The following is a 16,062-nucleotide window of genomic DNA, read 5'->3' as shown; positions in this document are numbered from 1 at the left end:
TATTTCTGGTAATGCTCCCTAATTAACACCAGGCCTGCTAATAATACATCAGTACCTATGTGTTTCTGATATAACCAAGATCTTGTTTGAGAGTACTCAAGAAAGGAAACCTTCAACCTAAATTGAGCTTTTTCTGGTAAAAGGATTTTATATGTCATTCAGTAAGAAAACCTTTGATAATTTTATATTGGGGATATTTTGACCAGAAAACATTGAATGACAGGGAGGCCTGCTCTAGTTTGAGCACTGAATGGGGATTTACTGCAAACACACAGTTGAGACCTAAGCCCATAAATCTCGTACCGGATTACTGTTTCTTAACGAAGGAATGACAGATCTCTTATTTTGTCGGTGCATTTTAATGTGCAATGACGTGATTGATAGAAACCAAACAGCAACTATTAAAATGTCAGATGCAGACTTGATGCCATTAAAAGGTTGGCTTCTGGAGTTTAATATACTGTGAGCAAATAGACTTGAATTTCTCTCTTATTCCCAATATACAGCCTGCAATAGAAACATTCTTCTTAACTTTACACAGCTGGAAAAAAAATCTCACCCCAATCAATAAACAAACAAGTGGGCCAACTAAGTTATGAACAGTCAGCTAATAAGATTGGGATGAGTTATGCATGAAGCAGTGTACCCTGGCTAATGTGAAATGTGAAAAGGTAGACGATGATTTATGGAGTTTGATTATGATCTATGAGATAGTACCTCTGCTATTCCAAGCTATTCTAATAAGTAATTTCAATAACAAACATTTTTTAAAAGACAAAATGTATCTACTAATTCACAAACACAGTGCATAGTCTATTCACAGAGCATAACAATGTATCAAGGAACAATAATTGAACTGTTTTCAAATGTTTTGCATCTGGGAATTCTGATGGGCCAATGGATTCTTCAAGAAACTATTATGTCTATCCTAACCTGTGACTATGAAACAGAATTTCCCCCCTTAGACAATTCAATGGAAACCACTTTCTGCCCTAAAAGAAAAACAAAAACAAAAACAAAAACCAGGAGAGCTTATCTACATCACTGCAGTCATTTATTTATTATGTGTACATTAAGGTATACTCTACTGATTATATTTCTCATGTGATTTTTCATTAGAAAGTGTAACTAAAAGCAAAATAGCAGACATATACAAACTTAAAATTTAAACAGAAGACAGATTAACAGACAAAGCAAATCATACATTAAGAATCCAATTCAAACACTTGCGGGTGAGGACAAACTGAAGCCAGGTTAGACTGGTGTAAAACCTTTCTGTGTGTTTTTGGATAATTAATGTCAAATGCTACAAAAACTCAAGTTTGGATTTACTCTTGAATAGAGGGGAGAAAGGAATTATTTCCTGTACAATGTTCCTAATATAGTACTCCTTGAAAATGGCACATATATATTGTGGATAATTTAGAAGTTTATGCTGCACTAACATTTTAAAGATTTTACCTATTATTTCTAGTTTATGTGACCAAATGATTAGGTTTTGGCTTGAAATTCTAAATATAACTTAATCAATAGGAAGTATGTATGTTACTATAAATATGAGCAGAAGGGATAATTTTTAATTTGCTACTTCAGTGGGCAACATGTAAGTCTAGACTACAGAAATAATACACATCTGAAACCACTACTAAAATTCTGAAAATAATAAATTGGAGTAGGGGCATTTTAGAGTCAATATGGTTTTCATGCTTGTTTTACCAAGTACAGCATCCCAATATATACATTCAGAGAGACTAAAACTCAGTGCTCTACAGTAGAGAATAAAAATGCTACGGACAGTATATTTATAATCAGAAAAATAAATACTCAGGGAGCCCACCAGAAGAATAAAATGCTCTGCCAGTTATTATAAGGGTAATGCTGGTGAATTAAATATGCCATTCCCCACTGGAAAATACAGAGCTTCTTCTGGAGTGTGGTCAATATCTGTTTCACAGGATTAACTGCTTTAGGAACAGATCTGAAGCCTTGCAGTTAGAAAAGATAGAAAAGATGCAAAGAAAAGTGATAAATTCAGAAGCAACTATTTTAGGATTTAAAATGTGGAGAAATGCTTCATGAATAACATGTAGGATAAAGGGTCTAATAAAAATGATAACCTTAAAGAAAGATAACTGAAGAAACCAGATCAAATGCAATTCTTGGAAATCAAATGCCATTAATGTCAAATTCTATAATGGCAAAACTGAACAAAATATCATATTAAAATAAAACCACCAATATTTTGTAATGCATAAAGTAAAAGACTGACATTAAAATATGTAACAATGGATCAGGAATATAGCTCAGTGGTACAAGTGCCTGCCTGGCAAATGCAAGGTCCTGAGTTCAATTCCCGGTATCAAACAAACAAAAAACAGTGAAATTTGTAATGTCACACATTGGCCAGCAAGTCATCTGTAGGTGGTTTCAGCAGCAGGGAGATTTAATGCACAATTAAGTTCCAGCACTTTTTAAAAAGAAACTTCCTGCCTTCCTACAAAATGCAGGGTGAGGAGGTAGGGTGCTATTGGAGAAGCACCAGTTTGTTACTTTGTGTCACCCCTTCTATTCTTTATCCCCAGTTAATTATTATCTGCATATAAAATAAACTTGTTGGACCCTAGGCAAACAGCTCTTAGCACAGAAGCCTTGCAAGTTCTTAGGGAGGTTAAATAAATACTGCAGCCTAAAGCCTCCTCTATAACAAACAGGCACACAATAGAAGTGAAGTTCCTGGTGAGTAAGTGGCAGAAGGGGACTCCTCTGGACCGTAAAGCACAATGCCCCAAACAAGTTCAAGTTATCATGGGCTTTCCTCCGTTCTAGGGGACAAACGGAAACTATCAGCAGCTGTCCACCTGTCCTTTCCCTGGGCAAGTACAAACATGACCCACAGTTTTAGTAGGGCTGTTTCTACCTCCATGTGGTATTTATATAATTCTCTGCACGAAAGAGGACAACAAATAATAAGCCAGTGAGTAATTAAAATCACACTGCCACCCTACGACCAAACCTCTGTGAATAAAAGGTTTCTGGACCTCTTGATTATATTTGGAAGTGGTACACTTATCACTGAGAAAACCACTAAAACAAACAAGCAAAAAAGGGCTAGATTTCACGATAATTCTAAGCCAATTCTAATACAGAATGAGGGAAAAAAAATGACTCTACAAAGTAAGCTCTCCAGTCTTTGGTCAGCGGCACAACTCTAAAAATGGTCTGAGTTACTATCTGAAAAGGAAGAAATGTATTTTTTGTTTGCATTTTTACAGGTATAGACTTATCACCATAATTCACAACTATATACTTTTTTCTTATTTATTCTTTTTAAATAGAGAGAAAACTAAGCCCAAATTATTTCATGAGCTCTGTCTCAGTATGAGGAAAAGAAAAAACTGAAGCTTAACTAACACAAGTGATAAAGACTACACGACTGCCACAGGCCCATCTTGATACACGGAAACATTTGAGATTCATAAACTATGTGACCACTACTGAGAGGTGACAAGGGGAGTGGAGCATCTCTCCCAGGCATGACACATTCTGATCAAACATTTCCTTGGCCTTTTCTACTGCAATGATCAATTGTAATAAAAGAAAGCAAAAAAAAGTATACTCATTTGTTTAAAAATTGACACCTCCTACTGATAAAATTCGGTTTAAACTCCTACTTGCTGTTTTAAAGATAACCAGTTTAAAAAAAAAAAAACACCGATTCTCTTGTTAGTAAAGTTTAAGAGATTTTCACTGCTCTTTGTAGATTTGTTTCTAACTACCTAACAAGGAAAGAAAATGTAATTATTTCAGCATAGGGATTGGGGTTTTTATTCTAAAATTTAACTTTTTACTAACTTATTCTGAGATGAATTTAATAATCAACCAGGAAATTGATTTTTATAAAAGTTATTTTATGGGCAGAAAATATAGGAAAAAGTAAAAATGCCAAACTGTCTCTTTCCTTTCCAATGTCAAATATTTCATCATAAACTTGGTTCTTAATGTTGGAATTTATCCCTCAGGGCCACTATTATTTTTCAGAACTCCATATAAATATTATATCTAAAAATTAATTGGTAATGTAAATTTTCCTCTTTTTTCTTCAAATTTCTTCTCTGTATCTGTTGACTTTCAAAAATTCACAGAATGAGCATGCTTCTTGCAGAGTGGCTTGTCTTTCTTGGAGAAAAATGTCTGTCCTTCCAAGCTCTCACAACACACCTAAGAAAGAAAGTTATTTGAGAGAATATTATTATTTGAATCAAGTATGCTAGTGAGGGGGAGATGATTTTTCCCCTCAATGATTACTATGACAAAGAGCTCTAGATGGTTGTGTTTCTACCTTGACATTTTATGATTACTATGACATTTTGTGCAATCTTTGAAAAGCAATGAAGAATGACTTTTTTCCTGGAATATATTCCAATTCATTTAAATCACTGATCATTGCTTTTCTTTATTGGGAGGAAGTCCAATGAAAAAATTAATACGAAGTGTTTGCATTAAATGGACTTTTTCTCCCCAAATTCTAATCAGTGCTTTAAATCTGCTTCCTACTGTAGAGAACTAAAGCATTCAAAAGGAAAACTCGATTGCTTTGACAGACATTTCCAACCCCACAACCTGCTGCCAAATACCTGAGATTTACTTTCAGTTCACTTCTTTAACGAACTCATTCATGAAACACATTAATGAATTTCCTTAATTCACTTATTTCTTACAGTGAAAAATCTCATCAATGCCAGGCTGCTGGGGGATTATGCCATCAGCTAGCCACACTTACACCTTATCTTTCCTGCTTTCTTTATTAATTACAATGCTCATAAGCATCTCTACCAGAGGACACTTAGCAAATCACAAGTTACTGCTTTTTTATAGATTTTTATGAAGTTTAAAAGATAGATGAGATAAACAAGATGGGGTATAAAGGTACAATGTTTGGAGAAATCGCTTAACTTTAATTAATATCACTTTTTCCCCCTTTCATGTGATGGGCACTAACTATCAGATCTATTAACTCTTAACTGGAAAATCAAGTATTTAGAACTGGCCGTCCTGAACTATTGTAGCTAGAGAATTTCAGGGCTAATTACTTACTGAGCACACAAAGCAAGTATCATGCCAGGTGCAGCCTAGAGCTTCCAGAAACATATCACCAGCTTCAATGGGAAATTCACATCCACGACAGATAGTACCAAAAAGGGCGTAGTAATCTGTATGGGGACCAAGGAGTCATGTCATTTAAATGAGATGGAAACTTAGAGTGATAGTTCATAGACAACAGAAATAAAACTGGAATTAAATGAGATGCTGAAGACCAAGATTATATAATTAGAAACATTTTCAGGAAATAGTGTAAAATTTGGCTTGTGATACATGTTTCAGACATTTCATGTTTCTCTTGGCAAACTATTTACACAATTTGACATTCTTTATCATCTTTTTCATGGCATTTCCCCCCCAACTATTTTATGTAAGGATAAAAGAATATTATTCCAATAAAAGTATTCAATAATTAACAATAATAAAACTAACTAATCGAGAACAAATACCTGACATTAGCAAATTTCACAGTGTATCTGACCTGGTAAGAAAGACAAATACAGGAACTTTCATGAATAAGTACCATGGCTGAGTTTCTAGCTAGACTGTATCACAATGATACTTGCCAAAATTTCTTTCAGTATGTTTTCCTTTTAATGGTGATTACATTAGAAAGTTATCAGCATTTTCATTTTCTTTACACAGCTACTCTGCCTGCTGTGTGGACTTGGGGTTGACCTGGGCTGAGGGTGAAAGCAGGTGAAAGTTACTTGGTGCTCCCCTCCCAGCAGTCCTGAGTCACCTGTACCACCATGCACCCGAGCCCTGCTGGAGTCCTGTGTACCAGGCAGCAGTCCAGGCACCCTGAGACACAGCGGTGGAAAAGACAGACACACATGCTTCCTCAGGCCTACATTCTCACTGGGAATAGGATGCCAGCATTTACCGAGTATTGAAGGTACACGGAAAGATGTCATTTGCGATTGTGTAAGTACCATGAAGGAAATAAAACAGTATGATATGGAATGATTTGGGAATGTGTGTTTACACTTCCTAGGAAGGTTAGGGTCAGAAAGGCTTTTTTGGGGAAGTAACAGGTATACCTCATGGGTAACAGGCTGAGCGTGAATGTGATCTTCCTATCTCAGTCTCCCAGTGTGCTGGGATTAGAGGCATGCATGACCACAATCAGATCCACGTTCTAAAAAACACTACTGCAGTTTTCTGAGGCTGTTCTAAGGGGATGAGGAATATAGTTTAACTGATGATTATAATGCTCAGGCAAAGGATGACAGAATTTGAATTTGGTGAGGACAGCTGGGATGGAAGAAAATAAATAAATCCTCATTACACTGGGGGCAGAACTGCCAAGATTTACCTGGTAGGTTGGCCATGGTAAGGACAGGGAAAGGGCAGAATTCAAAGTGGCCTATAGATTTTGGGGTAAGAGACAGTGGGCAAGGTTGAGTTCAGAACTAGTCTGAGAGATGAAAGAAAAAGAAAACAGAAATAGACCATGTTGGTTAGAAGCAACATTTAAATGAATATTCAATAATATTTTTCCATTTCTGTAAGATATTCTTTGTGTATTTAAAGCATGACTTCTTAGAATACATTAAATATGATACTAAGTATGGAAAGCTTTCTATATTTTGCCTGGAGAGGGAGTATCTGCCAGTTAATCAAAATGTCCTACAAAGCTTCTAAAACCTACCATCTAACCAAACCACCATCATCACGAAAAGTAGGTTCTTCTTCAGAAAGATTAAGTAGAATTTTAAAGTATGAAATATTTCTGGGGCTTTCCAGTGGACAAGCCAGAGTATATCCAAGACTCTCCTATTTAAGGAGCCAGGAAAGGTGAAAATAAGAGAGGGCTGACTGGGAAGAAGGGTCAAGTCAGTGGGCCAGGGTCAGCTTGGAAGCTGGCCCTTCTGCACCCTGACTGCCCCTTTCTTCCAGCAACACACTTTGGGTTTAAGGTAAAGCAGAAGTAAAACTCAGCAGGAGGAAGGTAGTGGAAGTAAGTGGAGACAGGTTTGAGAAAAAATGTTTCTTATTTTAAAATGTGTATTATGGTAGTCACATCTAAGTAAAAGGGTTATTAAGAAATAAGTGTTATACAAGTTCACATGCAGCTATTCAAAAGGAAAAGGAAATGTTCAGAGTTCAGGTAATGGAGCTGTCAGATCCTTAGAGCTTAGTTTACTTACTTTAAAAAGAAAAATAAAATCTCAAAATGAGATAATAGGAAAGTAACAATGGCTAATACGTTGTGACTATTATCTGTAAATTAGTTAATCAGAGTATAAAATATCGGCATTTAATTGTTCAAACAACATTAGCAAGAACCGTTTTTTCAATGAGCTAAGAGAAACTGGTAGTATTCTTATCCTATATATATCTATGTAGATTTTTGTTTTTCCTCTCCTTTTCTCCTTTCCCCCATCCCAGTTTCTCTCTCCATTTCACATCTATTGTACCCTTTGGATGTTATTTATTCTTTCAGCTTCTCACACTAGGGTGACAGTAGAATGTTTACATGTGTGGGTCTGCTTTATTCCACTTAGAAGTACAGTCTTCAATTGCATCCATCTACCTATAAAAGTCTCTAGTTTATCCTTCTTTATGACTCAGTAGTACTCCACTGTATAAAAAGACAACTTTTAAAATTCATTCCTCAGTTGATACGCATTTGGGTCATTTCCAAGGTTAGCTATTACAAACTGTGTGCTAAAAATATGGGTACACAAACATTGCTGTGGTACAATGTTTTTAATTCTTCTGGAAAGATATCCAGAAGGGGAACAGCTGGGTCACATGGGTTCCAATCCTAGTTATAGCTTAGTTTAATGAAAATAATTTTACCAAAGGAGCAATCCAGGTCAGGATTACCCTCCTGTTCAGTGAAAGTAACAAAAGAGTTCAAGTTTATTTTCAAAGCAATTGCCTTAAACCAGTAATATATTCTAGAGTTGAACATTTCTCATGTTAATAACCACTCAAAATTCACTATTAATCCATAAAAGGTAATTTTAGGTACATGATTTAGCAGGATTCATATATATAAACTATTGTTTGTGCAAAATATTTTCCTATTAAGTAATACTTACAATTCTTAATTATCATAATGAAGTTGAGAATATCTGTCTTGATTAAGTCAACAAAAAGTTGTAACAATTTTTGTCATATATTTAGAGTAATATTTAAATATTTTCAAAGCAATTAAGAAATCTACTTGGCCTAACATTTATTTCAACTTTATAAGCAATACAAGGGTTAATGCTTGGCCTTTACTTAAAACTGCAGCAATTGATGGCTCATAGTCTTACCAGTCTCACAGTAGGGTTCACCGTCCTCTAAGTGGAAAACATTATTACGAATGGGTTTTCCACAGGCCACACACACAAAACAGGAAACATGCCAGGTTTGTTTCAAAGCATTGATGACTTCCTGTTACAGAAAAGTAATTGGATTCAAACAAAGATGAGAATAAATATATATGTGCTATTAAAAGCTTATTTGCTTCTAACAACTCTCACTTGACTTCATTAATCCTGCGTCCACAATACACATTTTATATACTAAAATGGTATTAATGTATATGTTGCTATTTTTCCTCATTTAGGAAGGTGCAGGATGAAGAGTTCTCCTTTGTTCTCCACATGTTGTAAGTATTAATAGAGAAATACTTTTAGTGGTATATTTATAAAGTGTTCTCAACGTTTTAACCCATTTAAAATAAAAACAGACACATTAACTTTTCACACTGAAGGTATCAGTTAGAACTCAGTAAAGCCAACTTTTATATGAGGTTAGGAATCTTTGCTTCTTCAAAAAGCAAATTCTAGCCTCTGGTCACCCATAATAAATGAATGAAGCTCTGTGATTGGAACAGAAATTTCATTTATTCATCCCAATTTATTATGTATCTGATTCTTAAAAATTTTTTTGCAAAAACAAAAACAACCCAAAACCCAAAAAAACCCTGTGGTTTGAAATGATTTTCCCTATTACTTACTTATATACCCTCATAAAACTGGTCATATTTTTAAACATTCTGTGCATTTCAGGAAAGTGTATCAGTTATAAGCCTCCCATTTTATGTACTTTCTGAGGTCAGTGTCCTGTGCTTGAACCCTGACAAGTGGGGGAATGCTACTCTTATAAAAGCTATGGAATTTAATTTAAAACAGTGAAGGTGTCAGTTCTGAGAACTCCGGTGTGTGTGGTCCTGTGCGACCTCTTCATTCCTGAGCAAACAAAAGTCCTGTTGAGGTAGCACACCCATAGTAAATTATTCCCCCACCCCTGCAGTGGCTAGACTTTTATCCTACAAGCCAACACTCAGTGAGACAAAACCAGAGACAATCTAACCCCATGAGTCCAATATACTCCTAAAGAGGCCTTTTAATTTGTTTTGAAACAGTGACGAAAGGTGGGAGTGTTGATAAAGCAAGAAGAAAATAAAAAAGATAGAAATTTCATAATAAAAACATTTGTTTTTAACTTGCTAAGAATTAAAAAAGCAGCTTCCAATACTTACTCCAAGGATCTTCCTTTGGCATCGCCCACATTCAGGAGCGAAGAATTTCTCATAACAGAGCTCACAATACAGTGCCCCCTTCTCCTCTACAAATCCAATGTAGGCCATTGTATTTTTGCAATGAGCACAGTTAAATTCTTCTGGGTGCCAAGATTTCCCCAGTGCCACTAGAAATGGTCCTCTGCCAGATGAAAACAGAGCAATTGGGTTAAAAATAAAAAGTAGCCAGTTTGGATGGGACCTTATGCAATGTTCAATCAAACACAGTATGTGCTAAGCTTTTCTTCTCCAGTGTACACAGGGACTCTGCATTTATGTGAAGACAAGAGGAGAAGGAGTAAGAGCCCTCCAAGGCTGTGTTAAGAAAGGCCACCTAGTCCTTCCTGTCTTCAGGGGCTTGGCAGTGTCAGTGTGTCAGTGTGCACAGCATCCTTAGAGCTGAAGAGGAGGATATTAACAGGGACAGAAGACCAAGTGACCGGAACAACATCAGCTTTAAACAGAGATAAAAGCTTGATGTTTCTAAAAAATAAGTAAAAGCAAAAATGTCAGTCTTAAAAACAGCAATAGTAAAAGAAAATATTTTAGTCAATTTCTTATCCCCATACACTGTGATCATGTGCTCATTTCTTAACTTCATTAAACATATCAAATCTCCACCCTCCAAAATGACTATGGAAACTATAAACTATATATAAAGTAAATACTTGGAAAAGTGTAGTTTGATTCAAATATGACTGATTTTTAAATTTTCCATTCTATTGTGGTCAGTACATTTAATATGAGGCCCACTCAGCAGATGGGTAAGTATGCAACACAGGACTGTTAGTCACAGGCCTGCTGCTGTACAGGAGATCTCCAGCACCTACTCATCTTACACAAATGAAATTTCATACCCGCTGCTTAACAACTCCCCCCTTCCTTTCCCTAAACACCACTGGTTTTTATTGCACATTTGTATCAAGGTAACGTGTCTGTAAAGGGATTTTTTTCTTCACTGAATTCTAGATAGTGATGAACTGATACAACAGGCTTGGGTTGCTTGACAGGAATCCACTATGATGCTCTATCTAGTCATGAAGGCTGCAGAGATGAGACATGCTGGCCAATGCAATGTGCTTTTCAGTAGCTCCTCACCTTGACTTTCATTTACATTGGCTTTCCCTCCAAGGCACTGCTACATTTACCTAATTTGTTCTTGTAACATTCCTATGAGATAGACCAGGGCAGTTATTACACTCGGTTTTGATAGATGGAGTGGCTAAGATACAGAATGTTCAAAAAATATGGCCAACACTAGAAAAATCACTGACAAAGCCAAGGATAGAAGCCGAGACTCCTGATTTCACTATACTATTCTAGTCTATCATGATTTAGCCTTAACACTCATGACCATCAACCACAATCTTGAAATGACTAGAAGGTAACAGCATAAGACACTGCACCTCTGGGCAGACAATAAACAGCAATGAGCACCACTCGATTTTAAACTTTGACAATAACATAAACATCACTCTTCTGTAACTATCTCCAACTGGTAAATTTTTTGCATAGAGACATGTTTTTTCAGAATTGGCAATTCTGAAAAGGAAAGGAGAAAGTTTTGTGAATGAGTGAAATTTTTTTCAGGTAGGACATAACCATATTTTTAGCTCCACTTTTTGTTAATTGCTTCTTTTTTTGGGGGGGGGGTTTCTTGAGACAGAGTCTCACTCCTTAACTTAGGTTAGCCTTGAATTCAATATGTAGCATAGGCTGGCCTTGAACTCTAGGGATCCTCCTGTCTCAGACTTCTGAGTGCTGGGATCATAGCTCAGCTTATTAACTTATTTCTTAGTAATATTATTTTGTATTAGCCTGTGTATGCGGTTTTCTGACACTGAAGATAATTTATTATTATTTTTCAAACTTTGGGATTCCAGTTTTGTTATGACTAACAAGGAATGCTACAGATTACCTGTTACTTTCTGCAGACTGTCTCTGCATTTTTAACTGGCTTACAGTTGTACTCAACACATTCTTCTCTGTGTAGATTTGGCAAGCAGTTTACTTTCAAACATAAATCAAGAAGTCACTCTACTCAAAGTTGGACAAAGCTTTATGAGTATTATGAGCTTTTCCACCAGGTAGCTCTCTTGTAATACACACATAAAAATCTGCTAGGCTAAATTTATTTTGCCTATAACATACTGTATGACAGAAGTTTGGGACTTTATACTATAATTTTTATGGATATTAAAAGAGATTCAAAGTAATTTATTGTACTAGGCTGCATTTTTTATGAAGTTACATCTTCAGCTCATCCACAGGCTGGGTGGCCAGTATGCTGATTGGGCTCCTCAGCTAGTTGTCAAAGAAAATCAGCCCAACCTCAAACTGCATTCTACTACTGAGTAACTTGGTATATACGCGCAGTAAGAATACTGAAAAAAAACCTGCTCTCGAAATATGTCTGTAGAACTATCAAATACTATCAGATGAAGCGTACGTAAGAAAAAAGACAATACTTAAGAATAACCGACTAACGGGCACACAATCCACTGTCTGTTTTCTAACACATGTGTTGAGATCCAGGCAGATGGAGAGAATTGGGTTCTATGAATCACATCACTTGGGCATGGGCCACACTGCTTGGTTATTCTTTTATGAGCAGTCTTGGGAAACAGACTGCTCCTTTGCTCTTCCCACAGGCTCACACACATGGATTCTTTGGAAAAATTCCTATCAGATTTTTGCAATAGGAACAGTTTTTGCTTCTATTGAGCAACAAAAATATTGTGCAGTAGACTACAAAATGAGCTTTCTTTTTTGGTTGACCACTGCAAGGCTAAAAGCCAGATTTGTGGCCTAGTCACAGGCAGCTGTGTAGGTCACTGTGAAGGCACTATCTCCACAATGGGGCCCACCCATTACCTTCACTCATTTGACCTTCTCTGTAATTCAGAGGGTGATTTTATATTTCACATATTTTTAAATGTCTCTAAAAACCATTATGGAAGGGGAGGGGCAGGAATTTTACCATTATTGAGTATATTCTGTAAGGTATAGTCAGCTAAGCAAATAAGGAATTCAAGCATTTTCTCTATGCGTTTAAAACAGGAGTTGAAAAGGACTCCTGCTCTCGCCAGATCTCTCCCCACACAGCACACGCAGGGCTAATGATCACCTAACATCATACTTCTTGCAGCACTGAATGTGCATCTTTCCCACTAGCTCCTGAAGTTTTATATAAATCAAAAGAGCTCTTGTGTATCACAAAGTGCTCTCTTCTCTGTGTCAGCAAAGACTAATTTAACAAATTCATTAACAAAGGATTAACACTAAATAAGATCTTCTCCCAGGTAGGATTGGGTTTCCATTTGTGAATTGGAACAACAGGCTTCAATACTGCAAAGTGGAACTAAATATTCAGCTACCTTTTACTGTATTCCACACCCTGAGCCCTTACTAAATACTCGCTGACTGACAAAGGAAAGGAGGGGAGCAGGTTAAAGCATCTGATGCATTGAAAGAGAGGAGCTATGGCATGAAATGTTTTACCCTGTTTATCTTCTGTGACTTGAACCAAAAAGGAATAATGAAGGGGAGGGGCAGGAACAAGGATGCCAAGGAAGAGGTTGGAGAAAAATCGAAGCTTACAAACAGAAAGGTGAAAGGAAATGCAAATTTCAACAGGCTGGATCTAGTAGGGACCGAGCTTCTAAGTCAAACATTTCTTGCTTTGTTATTTTATTCTCCTAACAGCTTCAGGGAAATTAATTCCATCTTGTAGTTAAAGAAAACATCACAGAGGTGAGCCAACTTTCCTAAGATTATGTAAAGGACGGAATCATAAAGTTAGGTTCTACCAAATGCTGGCCACAGAGATTAAAGTTTTTGTTTGATCAAAAGTTGTTGCATGGAATAAGTAAAAACAAAAGTCTACAAAGGTCACATTAAAAATTTTCATCTGCTAAGAACAAAAATTAAATGTGATATTTTACTTAAAAAGATTAAATATTGGGGCTGGGGAGTTAGCTCAGTGGCATAACCACCTGCCTGCAAGCAGGCGGTTGTGAGTTCGATCCCTGGTACCGATAAAAAGTTAAAAAAAAATTAAAAAAAAAGACTATTTACTTTTTTATATGTAGCATAAATAATTTACTCCTGGCATAAAGAACTTATTCTTCAAGAATGAATGCATGGATAAAGAAGAAAATAAATTCTAAAAGAAAGAAATGTTTTTGGTTTTGTTTTGTGGGTTTTTGTAGCTCTCTCTGTAGCTCAGGTTGCCCTTGAACTGTGTATCCCAGTGTGGTTTCAAATCCACCACCCTCTTGCTTCAGTCTTCAGCACTGGGATTATAGGCATGTACCACCAAGCTTGGTTTATAGACAATTTTTAAAAAGTATTATGGAGATAACTATAGTCAATTTTTTTTTTTTTTGTCTTTTTCGTTTTTATTGGTACCAGGGATCGAACTTACGACTGTCTGCTTGCAAGGCAGGCACTTATGCCGCTGAGCTAAATCCCCAGCCCCTATAGTCAATTTTTTATGTTGAGATTATAAAATCAGAAGGGGAGCAATGTGGTTCTCTAAGTGAGATAAAATTTCATTTTACATAAACATACATCCTAGAAATTTTCTAAAAAAGGTTATTCATCAACCAAACAAATTCACTAAATGCAGTATGTGCTAGGTTTCACTTTAGGAACAACGAGAATGGTAGGGAACAGGCTGGATAAAGCCACACTTAGATGGAATTTACTCTGTTCTAATGTGGTGGTGAGGGACAGTAAATGAAGTAAATGAAATATTTGGTCTTATTTAAGAATTTAAGAACTTTTGTGGCTTTTTAAAAGGCCTGGCCTTTAAATATGAGAGTATATGGTCCCTACTGTTAATATTTTTTTATGACAAAAAATTATGCCCATGTAATTTCATTCTCTAGTTAGTTCAGATGACTCAATCAAAAGTTACATTATCCTGAACAGGTCAGACCTACTCCAGTGAGCTCTTTAAAGTAAAAAGCAGCTAGGCATAGTAGTGTACCCCTGTAATCTCAGCTACTTAGGAAGCTGAAGCAGGAAAATCGCAAGTTCAAGGTCAATCAGGATAAATCATTCATTCATTCACAATCAGGGCTAGGGATGCAGCTAGGTGTGGTAAGGCAGGAAATTAGGACATGGCATGCAGGCTGGCTGGGAAAGTGAGCATCTCCTGTAATTGAAAAGTTGCAAGACAGATGGGCCAAACAATTCCCAAAGCATAGCATGTGGATTTGAACTCAAGCAGTCTGGGACAGGATGGGCTAGACCTGAGGAGTGTGAGATAAAAAAAAGACAGTTGCTATCGAGCCCAGCACTACTATGTTCTTAGTCTGTTCTCATGCTATACAGTCTCCTGCCTTTTGTACTTTTTACGTAGCCCAAATTTGCCATGCAGAGCATGTTTCTTTTCTGATCTTTAGTAAACGTAAAGTCTTGGTACCTTTTGTAGCAGTCTTGAAAAATTCTGTGCTCTGCACACAATCTAGAAACCACCTCTAAGAGACTCTAGCACCCCCCAAGTTCACTAACATACTTGGTGAATCACCGATTAGCTAAAGTCTTTTTGTGCATGTTTTTTTGTTTCTCTCAGATCTATGGCCAAGAAGGTTTCTTTTTCTCTCCGCCCCAGGCTGAGGACTCAGGAAGTTTTCTTATGGTGCCAGGAGCAGTTTCCTGGGGTATCCCATTGTGTGTGTGTGGTGGGGGGAGGAAGCACATGGCTTCTGTTTTCCCCACAGTAAGATGCCTACAGGTCTGCCTCAAATTTATCTCCCCTTCTCACTCTTCTTGTCCCCATTTTCAGTCACCCACTGAGTCTATGAGCCAGTTAAGAGCTGCCAAAAAGCCTATTAAGACAGTTACACACAGACTGTTCAGGTTCCACGTATGCAACCTGAAGCCGAGTATTCCTTTTTGTCCTCATGTTTCACAATTTTTCTGTGATAGCTTAGCTTTCTTGCTCTTTTGGGAAAAATAGCTATTGGTACCCCGTTGTGCTTGAGCAACTGCATACCCCAGTTTATTGCTTTTTGTGCTCAAAGTCCTATCTCTGTGCTTTTCTCCTAGATGGCCCTTTACCTTTGGGTGTCCTTAATGAGCCACTTTCAGGGTCCTGTCTCATTCCAGTCACCGTTTTACTGTATTTGTTGGCCCTTTTGGTTTACCCTGTGGGTTGGTCACACAGATATGGCCATTTTATTAGCCATGTGATGTGCTCACAGGGTTCTTCCATGTTTGTTTGCAACTTTTTTTTTTTTCAACTGGCCTCATGATAATCAGGAAATTTCACCCTTATACACAAGAGCTAAACCTCCAATTCTGGGGAACATATGGGCCTCTTTCGCTCTTCTCTTTTTTGAATCAGTTTAGATCCTCACCTTGTTTCTTCTAACAGAAATTCAGGTAATTTAGAAACATGCTGATGGCCTGAGCAGAACTCAAGTGGC

At 36.9% G+C, this 16,062-nt stretch overlaps 1 protein-coding gene across 14 annotated transcripts in view; it reads right to left on the bottom strand.

The window, feature by feature from the left end:
* Window positions 1-1,032: 1,032 nt before the first annotated feature.
* Pdlim5 (PDZ and LIM domain 5) overlaps window positions 1,033-16,062 on the bottom strand; it is a 215,361-nt gene continuing 200,331 nt past the window's right edge. For all 14 annotated transcript variants that reach the window (XM_063247282.1, XM_023566020.2, XM_003472096.5 and 11 more), the window contains 4 exons: window positions 9,587-9,767; window positions 8,373-8,493; window positions 5,095-5,210; window positions 1,033-4,218 (listed from right to left, as the gene is read on the bottom strand). In XM_063247282.1, the coding sequence (XP_063103352.1) occupies window positions 4,129-4,218; window positions 5,095-5,210; window positions 8,373-8,493; window positions 9,587-9,767 (508 nt within the window). In that variant the 3' untranslated portion in view covers window positions 1,033-4,128. The remainder of the gene's footprint in view (window positions 4,219-5,094; window positions 5,211-8,372; window positions 8,494-9,586; window positions 9,768-16,062) is intronic.

Source organism: Cavia porcellus, unplaced genomic scaffold (genome assembly GCF_034190915.1).
Source record: "Cavia porcellus strain 051 isolate PalLab524CR breed Dunkin Hartley unplaced genomic scaffold, mCavPor4.1 scaffold_4, whole genome shotgun sequence".
In the NCBI taxonomy this organism is placed as follows: domain Eukaryota; kingdom Metazoa; phylum Chordata; class Mammalia; order Rodentia; family Caviidae; genus Cavia; species Cavia porcellus.
The sequence above is the reverse complement of the archived record's forward strand: the minus strand, read 5'-3'. Positions and strand labels throughout refer to the sequence as shown.